The 20,924-nt window shown below is 33.0% G+C and overlaps 1 protein-coding gene across 1 annotated transcript; it reads left to right on the forward strand.

Moving 5' to 3' along the window:
• The first annotated feature begins 759 nt into the window (after positions 1–759).
• On the forward strand, positions 760–20,494 carry LOC123681616 (S-adenosylmethionine decarboxylase proenzyme). Its single transcript, XM_045619812.1, has 7 exons — positions 760–1,023; positions 1,147–1,233; positions 12,363–12,564; positions 14,463–14,696; positions 14,756–14,848; positions 16,976–17,131; positions 18,295–20,494. The coding sequence occupies exons 1-7, from the start codon at positions 848–850 to the stop codon at positions 18,430–18,432; spliced, it is 1,086 nt and encodes a 361-aa protein (XP_045475768.1). The 5' UTR covers positions 760–847; the 3' UTR covers positions 18,433–20,494.
• Positions 20,495–20,924: the final 430 nt, after the last annotated feature.

The following is a 20,924-nucleotide window of genomic DNA, read 5'->3' on the forward strand; positions in this document are numbered from 1 at the left end:
ATATCCTGGTTGCAGAACCTGAGAACCTGGTTTGGGAAAAGCTCAGCAGAACTGTTTCGAGCTGTCACCAAAAAAATTATGATTGGAAACATTCGCATCAGATAGGTACTTGAAGAAGAAGTAGGTACATGTGATAGTAACATTCTTAGAAGCTTCTCCATAATACACAATAAGCTTCTTCTACATACATAAAGATCACACTGCAATGCCTCTGGTGCTCATTTTACAGTGAGGCCAACCTATAATTACTGTAGTGTAGGTATCTGAAGTTCCATTACATTTGCAGACATTCTTTTAGAACTCTATCTGTTACTGCTGTTACCCCCTTTTTCAATACTATCAACAAATAGTAATCTGGGTATATTTACATCCCAGTTGATTCACATTACTGGTTAGAATCAGCAAATACACCGGACATAAAATTATCCCACGAAAACCACGTGTAGATGTATATTTGGAGTCCAAAAACATTGCCTTGTGGAATTCCCGCGAATTATATTAAAAAATCAACTTCTAATATTTAAAGGCTATAATGAGATGCAGAATATAAAACTAAATCATACATACTACTATCTAATTTTCGAAAATTCAAATTTTTGGCTCCAAAAACCCCCAAAAGCCAGATCGAAAGGCTTGAATAGATAGATAATATCGAAGTAGAGGGGGGGACATAAACCAGCCAATGCAACAAGCCGTCTCCACTGCATTACATTATTTATTATTGTTTTCGTTGCGCGCGCACGATCTTGTGACCAGAAACGCAAGGCGTCTGGCGAACACGGCCTGCTGGGTTAGTTATAACTTGACGCACGCACAATAGCACTCAAATCAGTGTCAGAGCGCGCGGATGTTTGTCAACTGCAGATCGCAGCAAACCGAGAGAATAGCTCACGCAGCACGTAGAAGAAGTTACAGTATGAGTGACCCCGTCCAGTTTTTCGAGGGGGTGGAGAAGCTTCTGGAGATATGGTTCGCTACCGGTGACAACGGTAACCTATCTCCGGATTTGAGGAAAATACCCAGGTGAGTTTTTCACGTAACATGTCACTAGCCGGTTTTGACATTCATCGATTTTATCCCGGTAGCTTTATTTACATCTGCTTCTATGTCGGTTTCTTCAATTGATATCTTCTTGATGCGTTTCAGAAAGGAGCTGGAGATGCTGTTGAAGATCGTTAGATGCGAAATAATCAGTTTTACCAGAAACGAACAGATCGATGCCTATGTACTGAGGTAAGTGAGAAAGTCAACAAATGATATAAAATGTTTATTAGATGAAATAGATGACTGAAACAAACGGGATATTCAAATTTACGTAAACTTTAGCAGGTGGCAATTCGATACCAATCTTTGTAAACGGTATTCTTCGAGGTCTAAATCAATTTATATACATACTTATATTATAAAATGACGTCTAGAAGGAGTTGCAATGAATGTCCTTGAATATAGACGATTTGGAGTTTATGCTACCAATAAAGCAATTCGAATAATTTCGTGCAAACTATTACCTACTTATTTTTAGATAACGCATTAATTGACCTACCACAAAGTGTTGGATATTCGTGTCCTTGATTGATCCTGTTGAGGCGAAATACGAATTGAACGTAATTTCTGAAGATAACACTTAGAAGCATTTTGAAAGTTAATGACAAACGTATGTAGATTAACATAGGAATAGGTTTAGCATCTTGAAACGGACACCTTCAAAAATAATATAAATAACAATAGATGAATAACGAACATAGAAGTAAATTAAATTTGTACATTTGAAGACGATAACACGAAGATTATGCTCGAATATGTTGAGAGATTGAAGAAGCTCTGTAATTTTTTTCATTCCAAGATAATTGAACGAATTCCAAATGAATCTTTAGATTTGCTTGTAGCTATTTGCATAAATTAACATGTGAATACTCGAACTAAAAAAAAAACAAATATGTCTTACTCATGTCCGGGAGAGATAAAAACATTACAAATTGCACATACATAATGGTCTATTATTTCACACAATATCGGAACTCATTCAAAAAATCTATAAATAATATCGCACGAGCTTTGAACTCAGGCTCATTTGTTCCGCATTTTGAAAAAAATTTCAGAGCTACAAAACTATTAGATTTCGTATAGAAAAATTTTTTGAATTTCAATTCGTAAACTAGAAAGAATTCCTTCTAAAATGTTATTCATCAAAATTAAAGAATTAGAAGGGACCTATATTCTAATATCTATGATTGAATATCTTAGATAATTCGCACGCAGTTTGATACTTGAGACGTATATCTTTGAATATTAGTATTAGGCCAGATAATACATAATATTATAAGTTTTTATCAATATGTGTAATTCATTGTTGCAAATATTCCATCAATCTGGACGATTCACAAATTTGACATCGAATAAATAAACAATCTGAACATAATGAACTATGAGATGAATTGATTCCCACATAAAAAAAATTCAACACTTTGGTAACTGATAAAGAGGCAAGGAAAGTAAGCGATAAGAAATAATTTAAATTCCTTTCCCTATTTCATACAGACATTTCTACATCAATTGAAATATTTTATATTTCTACATGAAAACCATTACTTAGGTAGATACACTTTGGTAATACCTTCCTAAATTTACATAAAGTTGATATTACCTAATTATGTGTCTTTAATGTTATGAATCGATTGGAAAAAATTACAATTCACTCCCAAACTATAATTAAATCAAGCCACATAATGTTTTCAGATAGGAAACAAATTATTCATAAGTTATCCTGTTTTCAACTCCGTTTAGTATTAGTAATACACAATGAGATTTCTTCCCAAATAACGTTATTATTAATATTATTATTGAATAGTAACTCATTAGATAATACAAATTATTATTATTACCCTTGCTCATATAACTATTCTTAAATACTTCATTCCATGAAAAATTTCAACACCGATAACATTTTTATGATCTTCATGGCAATTTCTACTTAAATGTAATGTCATTTGTCATTATTCGTCTATTACTTATCCATTGCCTAATGAAAAAAAAAACACAAAGTTGAAAATTCCGACAATTCATGATGGTTGAGTATGAATAATGACTTATTATATATATATATATACAGGCGCGGATCCAGGCTCCACTTTTGGGGGGGGGAACTTTTAGATACTCAAAATACTGAAAATGTGGACCCCAGACACTTTCGCCATTTTGGGACGTCATTTTTTTTGCCGTTCATAGATATGGATCTTCCCAAAATGTATTGAAGGTGAAATTTTTGCTGATATTGTAATTATTTGAGCCTAAGTATGTCAAATTCTAGGAGGGACGGCAAAATTTAAGAGGTGCCTGGGTCATTTGGGGGGGGGACGTTACCCCAGTTCCCCCCCCGTGGATCCGCGCCTGTATATATATACCCCTTATATCATCATACTTGCTCATAAAACTATTCTTAAATTTTCTTTCCACGAAAAATTTCAACACCGATGACACTTTTATGATCTTCATGGCAATTGCTACTTAAATGTAATGTCATTTGTCACTATTCGTCTATTTCTATTCATTGCTTAGTGAAGAAAGCCACTAAGTTGAAAATTGCTACAATTCATGATGGTTGAGTATGAATAATGACTTATTAAATACCACTAATATCATCATCATTCTTGCTCATATAACTATTCTTAAATTTTTCTTTCCACGAAAAATTTCAACACCGATAACACTTTTATGATCTTCATGACATGTTCTACTTAGAATGTCATTTGTCATTATTCGTCTATTACTCATTCATTGCCTTATAAAAAAAAAGTAACAAAGTTGAAAATTTCGACAAAAAGCGAACAAAAGATATTGTCAAAAATTGATCTTGAAAATTGTTATTTCGTCACGATTTCTGTAATTGTCGAGTCTTGAACCGGAAATGGTCTCAAATGATACGGTTCAATCAACTGATGAGAAATCTGTGCATGCTCAAATCAAATTTAATTCGCTTTGTCCGTCCACACGATAACTTTCGAACGAAAAAAAATCAAGTTGATAAAAGATTCGATCATGCTAAAATTTTGCGTTGCAGATATAGGAAAAACAATTTTAAGCTTGCAAAATCTCAACTTAACAGTGACAACAAATCCGATCGATTTGAAATTTTGCGTGTATTAATAATTATTCCAAACTTTATATGAATTTCATATGGATCGCATGACCAAAACCATAAAAAATCAAGCAGAATATCGAAAAAAAAATCCTTATATTTTTGTAGCAACATAGATAGAGGGAGAATATGTCATTTTCAGTAAGCAAATTTTGGCCCCAATATGAACTACCAAATTTTACATGAAGCGCGGAAATGAAAACATATCAGTGATACGATATTTCACTCAATTCGCGAGTTCCTCCACAAAGAACGCACTTGTTATGTCACATATAGTAATAGTAATAGTAAATCAACATTTCATATTAACTCAAAATATGTATATTGAAATAAATATCTATATAGGGTAGGTGAAAACTCACAGTCAAACTCCACCAAATACAAACTTTATTGAGTGTTATATCAAATGGGACATGTTTCAAGGGAACAATCCCTCATCTTCAGCCAGAAAAAGGTCTAAAGAAATAAGAAATGTTTTCATTTCTTATTTCTTTACATTTCTTTCATTTTTCATTTCTCATTTTTTAATATACTATTACCGTTAACTGTACCTATTTTCTGCTAGTTGTACGTGCTTCCTTTGGACTTTACTCAAGTCAAATTTTTCCTGGAAGAGGTTTAAGCCAAATTCCTTTTCAAAATCGTACACAAAACTTTCTATTTCAAACTATGACTACTACGCATTCAAGAATGATTATCTCGTAAAAGGCAAGACGGCTTAACGTTACCCAAGTCAAAAAGGTATCCCATAAATTATGAATAGATGACATGAAATTTATGACGAAATAAATCAAATTACCGAAAATTAGAACTAAATACATTTTAAAGTACGGTATATACTAGGTAGGTACTTATGACAAAACTCAGGCGAAGTAATTAAAAATTAACTGCATTTGAATATATATTCAATTCAGTTTTATTATATAGGGTGTTTCGAAGAAGGTGACTTCATGTTAGGATAAGTAGAACACCCCAAAATGAGTTGTTTTTTCTTTCAGCTCTCTTTATCTTGAATATGAGGGCCGTTACGAACATTTTTTACTGAATAAACTCTACTTATTTTTATGTGTTCCACCTATTCTAACGTTTTTATACACCCTGTATATTGTACATATGAATTTGGAGGTATCAGAATATTACCTTGAAAATTCTAAATTACCATTACGCCACTGGCCGACAGTGACGTAACAGACTTCAGACTAAGCGATATTAAAATGTAGGTCAATAATACCTTTCTGATTTTGCATAGCGTTGTAGATTTGTACATTTTAACGCATCAATGATAAAACAAACACATATCGTTTCATAGCAACATTTTATTGTTCTCCTCTGTATATTTACTTTGATCTTCATATACCTATACTGTAAGGTTTCCGCCTGTAAAAAAATTTTCGCACTTCTCTATTGTTCTTCTATATTGATTTTATGATCCTGTTATTTATATTCGAGTTGTGGTTGAGCAAGTCGATATAATAATTATATGCTGAGTTTCCACAGAAGAAATTACTCTTTATCCAATTTGAAAGATATGTCGAAATTGAAGAGACATCAAAAATTGTCATTGATTTCGTATGATGAAACAGTCTACTGAAATTTCGTTTTCTAACTTTATAATAATCGAATTACAAGAGGTTATAAAGAGTCCAATTGAAATGAAGATTTTCCAATTGCAAATAAATATGCGTAAATGACTTCTAATTGAGTTAAAATGTTATTTTCCAGTGATAACTGGTGTAAACTCATGCTACTTTGTAGTTGAAATCCTACATATCGTATTTCAATCAGTTTAGTTTCTCATCGAACCCAAATTGTTGAACTGAAGATTTATTGGAATATACTACTTGAACAGGCTTGAAGAGATGCTATCAAATATACAGAAGAAAAGCATTAAAAAAAGTACTAATCTCACAAACGTGAATTACAGCAGTCTGTAAATTAAAATTTCCCCTTATTAATTCTTCGAATATTTTTTAGCATTTGTTTGTTTCAAAATATGCGTTTTATTCGAGCTCAAAATTTGTCACATGCGGAATATTTCAGAGGTTCAAAAAAAAATAAAGAAAAGAAAACGCAACAAATTGGTGGATGCGCAAGTTTCAGTTTTATCAAATTTAATTCTCAAAAAGTTTTCATCTTAGAATTGCACTAAGCTTTTGCGTGACTGCACTTAACAATTCTCTAAATTATTGATCCCATCAGATGAATGATGTAGTAATGGAAAAAGAACAAAGAAACAGACATACATTGTTTTTTCATAAAAAATATTATCGAATATACTCAAGAGATTTACGATAATAATCCAAGAATTATTCAGGTATTTACCTAACATCCAAAAAATATGTTAAATGCTCATATGTGTGACAGTCTTTTAATGAACTTGGACGATCGTATACTTTATTGGCAATGAAGTAGTGGTATGCATTTGAACGAAATAATTTTAACATAAATTTAGAATTTGAGTGCGAATTGAAGGAAAAACACACCTAAAAATCTGTTGTCTGTGACTTCATCTCGAGTGCCATCTGGTGTTGTAAACATGCAGCGACGTCGTATCATTGATTCATTCCTATTTTACATATACTCTACGACAATAAAAGTGTTACACCTAAAAAAAATAATTTCTTCAACTTGATGAATTTATATTTAAATAATGAGATGGAAGAAATGTCGTCGTAATATCTTTGATTTTTCTTTGCAAAAACAACATTTTATTTCGCAGTCCTTAAGGAATAAACCGGTTGAGAGCTGACATAAAGATATATTTTTAGTTATTGCGTCTCTGACTTTATGAAAGAACCTGCAGATTACACAGAGGAAAAAATATATTATAATACAAGTGAATGAGTTAACCTTTGAAGCAAACAGCGTTGCAAGTGCTTAAGGACATTTAAAAATGTGCATTATACATTATTTGTTCTTAAAACCTCCATAATCTCAGTAACACTACTGAATATTGATTTCAGATCAGGATTATATTCATTTCAATTGTTTTTGACACGCTTATTTGATAGTTTATATGATTTATAATTTCAATATGATTGCAAATCAAGGATAACACTCTTCTGAAATTTATTTGAGGATGTTGAATTCAAATTGGTACCAGAATATCCTGAAAAACGTCTTATATCAAATATGAAAAGTTAACGGTTGAATACTCAAAATGAAGGTTTTTTTTGTTACCTAGCAGCCATTGAAATACGTTAGTGTAAGTGACTTGACTTCGACAGGTAGTAGGACTGAGGACTGTTGCCTTTTGTGATGTTAGATTGTCCTATGGCGAAATGCACACCAAGAAGATAAACGAGGCGTATAAAGTTGCTTAGTGACAATAGGTTATGGACAAGTCAAGTCATACTATTTACCGCTGACTTAGGGTGTTCCCCAGAGGGAGCTCTTTTATTTTTGTATCCCTGCACTCATATTCTTGAGTGAAAGAGACATTTTTCTAGTTCGCTAACTTTTTCAAAATCACCTCCAACTATTTTTTTTCTTTAGAAAAAATTCCTAAAAAATTCTCGCTGATTCTCATAGTTTCTTTTTCGCCATTATTCACGAAATGATTCTGTAACTTATAGAATCGTTTAGCCAACATTTTTACATTCCTCTGGGAAATCAATATTTTGATTGAATTGAAATTGAAAATTATTTCTGATACATAAAGGATACAAAAACGGTATAAACAACTATTGGTGTATGTATGTATGTATGCATGTATGGGTTTTAACGTCAATATCTCTTGAAAAAGTACGAACGTTTTGGAAAGATATTAACTTGAAAAAATTTTCAAAACATTTCATTGATGAAAGGAAGTTATTGAGGGAAGTAATAAAAAGAATCTCAATTTTGAGAAAAAAAAACATTTTTCTTTGCAAGAATCTAATTCTTTATTAGGTTTCTTCCCATCATATAAATCTATAACTTTATCTATGTACTCTTCATCTGGGTTTTCTGGTCCCATAAGTATTACTTATGGGATATTGGATAACATTCTATTTTCTGATTTATTCATTAGGTACTATATTCATCGTACCGAAAGATATTTCCACGAATGCAGTAGTTTATGGATAACAAGCATTATTTCACAGAGCTTCTGTAATTTTCTGTATCCCACATCCGCTTCCAAAATCTTTGAAATCGAATTATCATCCATCTTAATCAAAACATTATTGAGTATTGCCTAAATGTAAAATTTAAATGATTTTGTCTACTCATAACGGCTGCATTGATTTCATTTTCTTTGAAAGACTATAAAGGACAAGAAAGTTTCAAATTTGCTTGAAAAAGTCTCAACTTTAATCGATTCACTATTGAAACTGTCATCTATTTCATTGATTTCACAATACGTTTTCAAGAACTTCAATGTTTCTATAACTTTCTCATCTTGAGTAAGTTAGACTTGATCTTTAATTTCATGGTTTTTGTTTTATGTTTTTTTGTAAGGGACTTATCTCATCTCTGCATTTTTTGCATTTTCTTTCAAAAGCAAATTTGTTTTTCTACTTGACGAATTCACTTTGGTCAGTCACAAGTTCTTTCTTTGCAAAGCATTGCTGAGATAAGAGAGTGCAATTAGCACCTCGTTCATCACATGGTAGGAGACGGTGAAACTCTCATTTCTGATGTCAAGCAAATTGGCTTGATTTGCCAAATCTTCACCTTACTTATGAATGTATCCGCAAGCTATCAAAATAGAATTCTGAATATTTTCTTTTTTTTTGTGATTTGCTGAACAGAGTGTATTGTCCTTCTGTACATAAAAAACATTTTGTTTTTTTTTTCAATTTTTATTCCTGCAGGATGCTGCAGCTAATAAAAGAATATCTGCGCTAGGCAATGCATATGGAGCACTTCTATTTAGACTATTTCAGAAAGTTTTCTTCTTACTGCACCTACATTTGAATTTTGAATATTTTTTTTCGTGAAGAAGAACTGAATCTAGCCCCCCTTAATTTTTCCGCCAAGGGGACACCTGCAAAGCTCTGTGGGGCACTGCTACCCCGGAACGAAACACTGAAAGAAACACTGCTAAGGGCCAGTTTCATAATCCATCGGAAAAGGCTCCACTTTATAAAGGCACTTTCATTAGAAAGTCGCCTTCAAATGGAGCATGAAAGTGGCTCCGGTTTCATGAACATAATCCGACCGTCTTTTAGAGCAAGCTTTCTTTTATTCGTAAGTGTTAAATTTCCTAGTGTTGGAAAAAGATAACTTTCTTGCCATAAAGGGCCAATATCGGGACTTTGTGAGGAAGGACACTCCAAACCTTTTTCTAACCTTGAAATCGGTTTATGAAAAACGTTTCATTTGTAGAGAAGATTTCTCACGGACAACGAGATTTTACTTTCATTCATGAAACTGGCCCTGATAGTTCTAATAACATATTGTTGAAAAACCAAATCATTCCTTCTTTGTGTTCCACTTTTAATGTCACCTAGTATATTTCATCTGCCCTAAGCTCTCGCAAATGTGTTCTAAAAATAACGTCTCCATCCAATAAAACCAGTTGTGCGATTCTGTAACAATGATCAGAGTTCTTGGACGATTTCAGCACAGTTGAGATGTTACGGGTTGGAGACCGCTACAACCAGCTGGTCCTCTCCAGCCTGCCTACTGCGAGGCCGGCTGACCTTGCCCTTGGCTTATTGATAGCCGCGAAATCGATTCATGTCAGATTTCCGCGCTCCGGAGTCACGTTTTCAGGTGGCACACACGGCCAGATATATTTGTACACCGTTGTTTCGTTGGAACGGTTGCCGTGGGAGATATTACGCGTCTCTTGGAGCCCATAAATGGTGAAATATGGGGTTCTCAAGAGTTAAATTGGGATTTGTCGAAGGAAGGAAAACCACATCGTTGACTGACCTCAAAAAAACCTGTAAATTGTACAGAAGGACGTAATTTATTGCCAGGAATATGACTCAAGTCGGGGATTGGTGTTTTATCTACTGAAAATCGGCATGTAATTGTTAGTTGAGTTTGAAGCTTGGTCAGAACTTCGTTATTGCAGTTCGTTATTCATCTGGTTTTCTGCCACAAAATCCGGAAAGGCATGGCCGGTATATCCCCATGATTTTCTGCGGTTGGGATTATCGTAATGAATCCTTTTCTCTAGTCACAATGGGGATGAGAAATCCCTTCCGTCTTTGCCTTGTAAGCAGCTGTTCACAAGCAAACAAACGCCTTTCAAAATCTCTCGGCTTCAACTCGTACGGCACCCAATTTCCTTGTTTCTGAATCATTCCCATGTCTTTCAGGCGTTTTGAAATGGCTTGTTGCGTCACTTCCAATGATCCTGCCAATTCTTGTTGCGTTTGACACGAGTCTTGATCAAGTGATGCCTCTAATTCTGCATCTTCGAAAACCTTCTCTCTTCCACTGATCTTCGACGTCAAAATCACCGTTCTTGAAGCGTTGAAACCACTCTCGGCAGGTTCTTTCACTAATAGCGGTCTTTCCATAGGTATTAGAAGGCATTCGATGAGTCTCAGCCGCAGATTTTTTTCATATTCAAGCAGAAAATTAAAACCTGCAAATGACGAGAATTTGGGTCGTAAGCTGACATGATTAATCGAGAATAACTTTATGATGCAGACCCAAATCGACTAATATTTCGATGGCGTTATGTTTACAAATACCTAAGCTTATTGTATGACATCTACGACCTAATTATTTCGACTACCACTTACTGCTACAGCCATGTATTGCAAAACGGCGGAAGCAAAATTGTACACCTAATAAATGAATGAATATTATAATGCTTAATTTTCACTCGTTAGTATTCATTGTCAAAATAAAAGATTCATAACTTGGGAGTAGTAAATAACGTCGAAAGTTTGTATCATTAGTTTCACGTTTCAAGTTTTTGAAAACAATAAAATAGAAAAGTGTTATTTAGTCATATTTTTGAAGAAAACGATACGAAAATATACAATCCAGACTAATACCTAATAATAATTTATATTGGCAAAAATCCCTGTGTGCATTAGGTGAATCTATACCATAAATAATAATTCAATTTGAATATCCTAGGTCAATTCGATATCAATTTCTCAGAAGAGATATTGAATTGCATAAAGTGCAACATCAGCAGGTGTAGATATTCGTTGGTGTGGTTTTTCCTGTTATTGTTTTCAAAGGAGGTTCATTGCATTTGCAATTATTGTAAACCGGTGCATTCATTGCAAGCAGTTCGCTGAGCTATTATTTTTATGCGAATTTGATACATCTATTTTTTATTAGCGTTCTTATCTAATTCATTGTTCTGTAGCTTCGTGGTATTTGATATTTTTCTATTATTGAATGACGCAGTAGGTTTTATGAAAGGATGACTTTTTCTAATCAATATCGAATTATTAATTGAAAGTTATCAATTAAATGATATACCTTTAGAATCGTTCAAGGAGTCAGAACATTTTTCCCAATTAAAAGACACACGAAGACATAAGAACATTTTTTCACTATACCTTTTTGAAAAAAAAGAGGGTGGTCCAGATTTTAGTTCAATGCTACAAAATTTTTGAGATATTCAAATTAATGCATTCTGAAGCGTTGAAATAGAAACATAAATTAAATCATAACAAAATAAAAATAAAAAATATATGATTTCATCATTTTCCATCCAGGATCTAAAACACATGAGGCATCTTATAGATTTGTCGCCTAAATTATTGCGGGTTTTTGTAACTGTAAGAGCAGCCCTGGAAAATTCTTTTTATCAACTGCAGAGATGCTGGCGTTGATGAAAAATCCTTGGCCATTTTGGCCAAGTTTGGAAAAATATTTCTGAAACCTCCAAAATCTACCAATAGATTTCATAGAAATATGAGAAAACTACTAATAAAGTCACACTGGCGAATACATCAGTCTCTCGGCGCTCGAGGAATCCCCTTATTTAGTCTAAGCGCACACGAGATTGCAGAAATATATTTACCTTGCGGCGCTCAAGCTCAAGTAATATCAAGTCAAGCAATAAATATCTAAAATCAAGTCAAGTTAAGCTCAAGTATGTAATTTTTAACGAGCTTGATTTTCAAGTCAAATAGTTGGTTAAAATGTCAAGCTACTTGGCTTGATGAATCCCTATTTGACACCCCGTGTCTCGAAAACTAAGCTTGTTAGGATATATGTTTAAATGAATTTTTTTCATGAAGAGTCGTTATTGTTATTGAACTAAAATCTTGACCACTGTTTTTTGAACGAAATTTATGTAACATTAATTTTATTTCAGTGAAAGTTCCATGTTCATTTCGAAGAGACGTTTCATCTTGAAGACTTGCGGTACTACAACTCCTCTCTTGTGTCTAGAGCATCTCCTTCTGCTAGCAGAACAATACGCAGGATTCACAGAGGTAGAGGACGTATTTTATTCAAGGAGAAACTACAAGAGACCAGACCTACAGATGACACCTCATAAGCATTTCGATCAAGAGGTGAGAACATTCCATTTAATTAAATAAGTGTGCATTCATGTAGCATCAAATAACAAATACAAGTGCTGACATGTGCAGCTAGTTTCATGTCATTTCAATGAAGGTAACTTCACTGCCGAGAAGGTGCTTCACGACAATCCAAAAATGCTCTAATTTTGCGAACATGGATTACAAAACATTTTTTTAGTGAATTTTAACCATTTCAGTGCGTTGGTGAAGCATATATCTTCCATTTTTAGTAATGGCGTAGTTTTTACTCTTAAAATCTCCAAATATGACAGCTTCAAAAGTGGCAGTTGTCCAGATAGCGGATTATTCAAAATGAAACCTTTCACTGCAATGAATATTCAGATTTTGGTTATATTTCACCACTGGGTGGACCAATCCATGATTATCAACGACCAATGAGAAAATCTCGTTCAAGTTGAAGGTTGACCAACTTTGATATTATTTGACTCCAAAACCACTCTCGTTAAAAAAAGACATTCAACTTATTCTTGTTAATTTTTATTAGCTATTTGAGGCTGCATAAATGCACTCACCTAAGTATATTATGTTAAGCAGGACTTTCAATATTAAGATGTTGTCTCATGAGTCTGATGAGCATTTATACTGAGCCTTTTGCATGTATAATCTCCTCTGTGATTTCTGTTCAGGTTTTGAAAGTACCTCCAATCCTCAGTCGATGGTGAAATAAAGTGGTACAGGTACAGTTGTTTATACGTTATACAATAACCATAATGTATGGGTAATAGTGATGGGTTTGGAACAATTTCGTAGTGTGAAAATTTAGGTATTTACTAAAACCATTTGGTGTTAATTGATCAAATGTGTGGATCTTTATTGTTGACTGAACTGAAATGTAAATTCACATTTCTGATATTGGACTGTTAAGTCTGTCATATAAGAGCCATGCCGAGGAGTGCTTGGTTTATATAATTTCATTCAGGGATATCACGAAACCAAGAATGGATGGTTATCTGTTTAATGAGCTGAGAATGAATATCTTCAAAATTTGTCCTTTCATACTTTTACCCATAAGGACCTAATGTACCAAAATATATCAATAAGTATCTACATTTTTATTCAAGATTTCTTTGATGCATTATTTTCAAAATTTCAGTTACAAATGTATGTATTCTAGAAGGGTGTTGATAAATAACAAAGTAAATTATTTGAAGAGGTAATAAAAGGTTTTCCAATAGGTGTAATACAATTTGAAATGGTTATAGTGGCTACACTGTGGCATAACCTACTGAGCGAGAATGACATAAAAAATGTTAAAACACAGGACACAGTGTTGCCATCATAAAAATTTTAAATTGCATAATTTCCTATTGGTTATATCATTTTATCATGGACAAATGATGAGGAAAGAACATTATATTCGGATTTTTCCATTTTGGATCTTTTTCAATTGAAATTTACCAATTTTTTTAAATAAATGTAGCGTCTTATTGCTATCAACTCGACACCTGATTAAAATTTCGTTCTTGTTGTATCTTGGCATTTCTTTCTGGCCATCCCAGCAAATAAATGAAATATATCAGTCTTTTTTCCGAAAATTCATTCAGTGGTTCAGAACTTGATTATTTTTCCTCGTGTATCATTTTTGTTTTTGCAGTGGAGACATCATTGGTTGATTTGAAAATGATATTAGCTGCACAGGCTAGATATTTCAATTTGGGAAATGAACAGTTGGTCTTACTAAATCAGCTCAAAAAATTGAAATCATATCTTAAGCCCTTGATACACCTATGGAATCGTGAATTCCCTAATGATCAATTGAATATCACCTTAATTCCTTAAAGATCAAATTGTGTCTTCTTCACGACAGTCTTTTCATTTTTCTTGATCAAAGCCAATGTACAACTCTAACTTAACATCGCAATTCTTAGGTGAGATTGTTGGACTCCATATTCCAAGATGGAGCAGCTTATTGTTTGGGAGCAGTCAATAGAGACTGTTGGTATCTATACACCTTGAACTCGCCGGTCAAGATGTCAAAGAGGAGTCCTATCACTGCTGAAGAACAGGACCAAACGTTGGAGATATTGATGACAGATTTGGACTCTGAGGTGATGTCAATATTCACAAAGGAGGAGTGTTTGAATGCAACAGAAGCTACAAAGGTAGATATAAACCTGTTTTTTACCACTATTCGTTGCTAACTCTGTTTTCAATTTTACAGAAATCAGGAATTGATAAGATCATACCCAATATGGTTATAGATGACTTCCTTTTCGATCCTTGTGGCTATTCTATGAATGGAATAAACAAAAACGTAAGTTTCTTTTATACATGTCCTGCAACAACTCCGACTAACTTATCTGAAAACTAGTCTCAGTAGATTTAGATTTTTTTTATTGAATTGTAACATTCTAGTTTCTTTTGCATGCTAGGTCATAACAGAAGTTTCAGAAGTGAGTATTACTGAGCATGCTTTTGAATAAGTTCAATTCAATATACTACTTCTTTTTAAGGCAATATAAAATTCAAATCTTGTGTCCAAAAGCACTTTCTTCAAAACTCGATTAGTTTTATGCAGTTGTTATTTCTTTAATTAAATTCAAACAAGTAGTTTTTAACAAATAATAATAAATCGAAATGCAAAGAGCGTTATCAAAAATATTTGCATTCTACTTCTTTTAGACATGTGGTTACATAGATTCTACGTATTATCAAAAGACATCCTGTGGACATTTTGAAAAAATTTGTTTCTTTTAACGTTTCATGTTCATACCAAAGATGCTTATTGGGATTGCCGTTTTTCTTACAATTCCATCAGTTTAATGAATATTGAATATTACTACTTTGTTGCTCAATTAATTCTGCTTCCATATTTCAAACAAATATCACGTCAAGCCATGGAAGCTTCTTACCTACCGACATAAAGCTAGTGTTTCTATTTAATGACATGACGATCATAATACAGTTAATTACCGTTCCCTAACAAGCTATTCTATACGTAATTCTGAGAATATTAAAACAATCGACAATCGATAGTAATAAGAAAACATGAGTGGTTTCAGTCTAATTGAAACTATAAATTTGAACATAATTTCTCTAATTCTGTGGCAAACCATTCATTGTACCTTGTAGAACAAAATCGTGCGGGAATATCTCGATTTTACACTGATTTCATGGTTAAATTTCATCATTATATGTTGGTACTCGGCATCTATCATCTGTCAAATTAGTGATGCAGAAAACAGTTCTGCCAACCAACATTTTTGCATAAATCATAAATCACTAAACAGTCTTTATAGAAATATTCCATTGATTTCTATAAAAATTCAATGAATTAGAGAGAAAAAATGTATAATACTCGGAAAGAAAGCTCATTCTAACACTAGTTCATTCAAAAATTCGCCACTTCGTGGCTAGTTTTTGGATTTCAAACTAGTGTAAGAATATCCATGCTTCCTGCACTTTTATTATAAATAACTACTCATTTCAGCAAAATTTAGAATCACCTTCGAGGCTTGTAATCGACTATTAATTTCAAAAGAAAATATTTGTGCAATATTTTAGCATCTTCATCTTCAATCTATTGAAGTTGAGCATTGTTTTGAAATTGTTTACAAAATGTCTTCCATGTTTTTACCATATTTTAAAGTTTTCTAGTAGTGCTACATTGTTTTATAACAAATGAGAGATTAAAGTTAAACCTTGATAATATTATCCTTCTTAGTAGTCTATTGAACTAATGAAGCACATTTCTGCCTCTCAATTCAAAAGTTCTATTCTAATGTAAATATAAGTGAAACAATAACATTTTCAGATAAACTAGCTTATTCAATGTTTAGTGTTTGAATTAATTTCATTACATAATTATATAAAGGGGGTCTGTTGACCAGTGGAACAAAGCAGGTGAAGATAGAAGACATCTATGTAAATTGGGAAATGATATTTTAATTCGCCTCAAGACCGTTTTCGAGATACAGAAATAAACAACATTCTGTCTTATTGTTGTGAATATTTGTATCAAACATCATAACACAAACTTTTTAAAAAAGATCTCAATGAAATGATGACGAAGCAAAGCTTGGATAATACATTCGAAAAGGCTGTAAAAAAAATTATTTGAATTACGCTGTAAGGTTTATACATGGACTCTTCTAGTCTGATTTTTGAATTACGTTGGTATTATTCCGTATTCATGTTTATGTCACAATAAACTAATCTATTTATCTATCTCTCCACAAGACTCCTTCTATACTATTAAACAATTAAGACAATGGTCAAGTGGTGTTAGGTCAGGAGATCGAGGTGGCCATTCCTCAGGAAACCATGGCATGCCATGAGTCTTCCTTCAAAAGAGTGTCCCACTGGTCATCAGACATCCTGCATATTTCTGTCAGTTAACACTCGATTACCTAACCTCAGAATTCTTTTTCAATTTTCATAGGGATGCTACATGACGATTCACGTTACCCCTGAACCAGAATGCTCCTACGTCAGTTTCGAAACAAATGTACCAGCAGATTCCTACAAAGAAATTATCGGAAAAGTTTTGAACACTTTCCAGCCAGGCAAATTCATGATAACTTGTTTCACCAGCGAGGTAAGTTTCTATTTTCTTTGAATAGTTTCGGTAAATTTGTAAGAAAGTTCATTTATTGTTTTTAAGGGATGAACCGTACCCACTAGTCAAAAGTATTATGTGAGGTACATACAATTAAACACTCAATAATAGTTGGCGTACAAATAAAAGGCTAGTCAATAGTATTATATAAAAAATCAACATTGCTTTAGTTTAGCAGATTCAGGACGATGTTTTCTTACTCAGGGATGGATCATAATTATTGTGTAATATGTCCGATTTTTCACTAATTTTATATCATTCCACTTTGGATATCTTTGAAATAGTTCGTTTTGCCATAAAGAATATTTAAATTTTTTTAAATGTTTGAGTATTCTGATAGTGGCTTTAGGTAGTCTCTAATTGCTTTTTTATATGCTAACTTTATGGATCGGCGAGTATATAACTTATGGAAACCATTAGAAGTAGAAAAAATGATAATTGAAGAATATGTCTCTTAACTGCAACCTTAAATTTATTTCATTCTGAATGATCATTTTGAAGCTATAAACGAATAAACTTTAACAGTTTATATTCTTCCATCTGAGCTGAATCTGCAAAAATGGCGAATGAAAAAAGGGTTTTATTTTATGAGAGGAATCAATGGTCAAATATAATGTACGACTTTAGAACTCATCCTATATATAGGGTATTGCAGATTAGAATAATATGACTTCATACAAATTATGTAAAATTTGACCACCAATAACTACTTGGCATTTTTCTATGTGTTTTCCACCAAGTTATCAAGAATGTCCCGTTCCGTTTGTTTCCAAAGAAACTTTATTTTTCGTAACAGTCAAACTATGTTGATCTTATTTTTGAGAATATTATGTGAATGTATTTGTGGCAGGAATTTAATAATTTTGGCTGATGCACGATACAAGAAATATGTAAATGTGTGCGATGTAGATTTCCAACAATATGTGATAAAATTTTTCATAAAATCATATGGAGAAGAATGTCCTTTAATTTTATTTGTTACATGTTCAAATGAATTTCCCAGAAATTGTAACCCATAAATTCAGGTTACAGCTTTCTTCTTCACTGTGGTGTCACATCCTTCAACATCCATTTTTGTTTTACGATTTATAAAATTCATTTGAAGAACTCAATTATTATAATAATTTCTTTCCCTTTTTCAGACCTCCAACCCAAAAGAGACCACTCGAGAGATGAGGCAGCTCACACAACTTGGTGAATACGAGAGGCAAGACCTTCAGACTTGCCACTTCAAGAACTACGATCTCGTCTACGCCTTCTTCTGCCGTTTCCCCAGCTGAGGGTTTCAGGAAAGGCTGCGTGAAAACGTAGCTGTACCCGCACCCCCCACTACCTATTCCTCCACCCATATCCCCAACGTCCCATCTACCTCTCTTCCCCCCTCTCCCATAAAATGTATACCATGCCTGAAAAAATCCCAGTCAGTATTCATACTACAGAATTATCAAAATACGCAACCGTATTCTTTTTACCAGTCGCAAAATCTCAAAAAGGTGCTCTCAGGTGTTCTGAAGAGTCACAAGTCCCTTAAGTATGATTTTTACCATCTAACATTATTATCCGAAAAACTATTGAAGAATATGTTGGATTCGTTGTTGAAATACAAAACCGAACTTCAGAATTCGAAATTTGTGATAAGCAGGGAGTGTTCAAAATTTTTTTATAATTTACACAGAAAATTGTCCGATATTATAATTATGGCTGAGGACATATTGAATATTCAGTACAAGTATTTCTCGAAGAAAAGGTTTGAGCGCACATTTGAGAGATGTTTAACCAGTATTACCTACGAAGAGAACTTTTTATTTATGTTATTCTCTATGCTTTTTGTTTTATGTTCCATTGTTTTCATTCATACAGAATTTGTATCTTTGCTGCTACTTTTCGTGTGGTGGAGAAATAAGATTTCGTGAGAATTACTATAAACCTTCGGGTACAGTAGAACATAGTGATATTGCGCACTCTTCTACCTATGAGGGTTGAAGGAGTCATATAAATTTGATAATTCGTTGTATACACCGGAAGTGCATATTTTATTTAGGTACAAACAAAATTTGATTTTTTCTAAAAAAAATATTCACATTTATCCAATCAAATGAAAATTTATGGGGGAATATTTTGTTTGATACATATGATATATTTGTTGTTTGTAAATTTGTTTAACTTTTAGCATTCTATTTTATTGTTTTATTATTGTGTTCGAGTTTATAGTAATGTGTTTGATATGGTATTTTTCCGATGTATGCATCAACTATTTTCATGAAGAACGGCCATAATCACTATGTATCACTGTTTAGAAGGTTTAAGTGCTGAACAGAACTCGTGTCATAATATATTTTCTTCAGAGAGAAGCGTACGAGATGTTTCGAATTTTTTTTCTGCATTTAAAAAGAAGCAAGGTTGCCATGGTCCACTGAATTGTATATTAAACCTTGAAGTCAAAAAGTTAGGTTTATTGATTTCCGATGTTTCTCATCCCATGGTGTTCTATGTACCTTGTTCTAGAGTTTCGGAGACCAGAGTTTTAGATGTGGGTGAACACAAGTAACCTTTGATAAATCTTTACTGGTTTCAATAGAGGTTCGTTCGATGTACTGATTCGAAATACGATAAATACCAAATACCTAGGAATTTTGTCACTGGAAAGGTGGATCTACCATACTAAATCATATTCCTTTCAAATAAAGAATTTCTGAAAATAAAGCTACGGTAACAAAACTTTGTAACAAAGCATTTGCACTTATATGCCTCAGATCAATTGCAATGCCAAAATCATCAAGTCCCCCCAACTAGCGAACAACTACTTTCAATTCCAAAATAATTTTAATTATTCTACAATGTGAAGTTCACTCTATTTCTTTTCATCCCTTTCCAGATGACTTAAGTCCTCCAAACTGTCAATCACAAGTTTCGAATTCTTTCAAATGTTACTTGAACATATCAATCTATATCCTTGTTGTCACAAGAACATAGCAGTAGATCGCTTAAAACCTTAGTTTTTAAAATTAATTGAATCTTGTACTTCCTTATTCCCACCAAATAGATGAAATGTTTAATTGTTGAAATTGTTAAATGTTAGTTGTGATTGATATAGTTTGTATGAAACGATTATAAATCGATATCAATTACGAATTACATAAAAATTGTGATACGATATATTTAAGAAACCTATAACGGTATTTCTTCACAGATATTCTAATTAAAAGGATTCCTCTACCTTCGAATTATTCTTATAGATGCTATGCTTATTGAAATTAAGAGTAGAAATTAGTTTCTTAATGAATATCTAATAATGTTGATGTTATAAAGAAATGGAAATTAAATAAAGTTACAAGTAGACAATTACAATCTTTCATTACAGAAAACCCAACACCTATAAAGTTTTTGAAAGGCTTTGTCAAAATATACTAACTGACAAAGAAACTGCAACACCCAGAAGGAGCTGTTTAAATTTTAATTCTTTTTTTGTAGAGCATAGATAGTATAGAAAGGAGTGAATGATTGACATTAGGAGAAAAAACGAAGGGTTTACAATTTTTTTTTAATAAATTTGTTAATAATGCGTTTGTCCACCGCGATTTTCCATACACTCCCCAACACGTCTCGAAATTGATGCAATAAGATGGTCTATTTCTTCTTGAGGGATACAATCCCAAGATACCTGTACTTCATGTCTCAGAGTCGCCAAAGTCCGTGGGGGCTGGGGTAAATTTCCAAGCCTTCTACCCATGATGTCCCAAACATGCTCTATGGGCGAAAGATCGGGGGATCT

The sequence above is a fragment of the Harmonia axyridis genome, chromosome 6 (genome assembly GCF_914767665.1).
Source record: "Harmonia axyridis chromosome 6, icHarAxyr1.1, whole genome shotgun sequence".
NCBI lineage: Eukaryota > Metazoa > Arthropoda > Insecta > Coleoptera > Coccinellidae > Harmonia > Harmonia axyridis.

Coding starts and splice junctions, on each gene's coding strand:
- LOC123681616 (XM_045619812.1), top strand. CDS start 848: ATGTTTGTCAACTGCAGATCGCAGCAAACCGAGAGAATAGCTCACGCA. Junction 12,565..14,462: donor ATAAGCATTTCGATCAAGAG/GTGAGAACATTC, acceptor CGCAATTCTTAG/GTGAGATTGTTGGACTCCAT. Junction 14,849..16,975: donor TGAATGGAATAAACAAAAAC/GTAAGTTTCTTT, acceptor CAATTTTCATAG/GGATGCTACATGACGATTCA.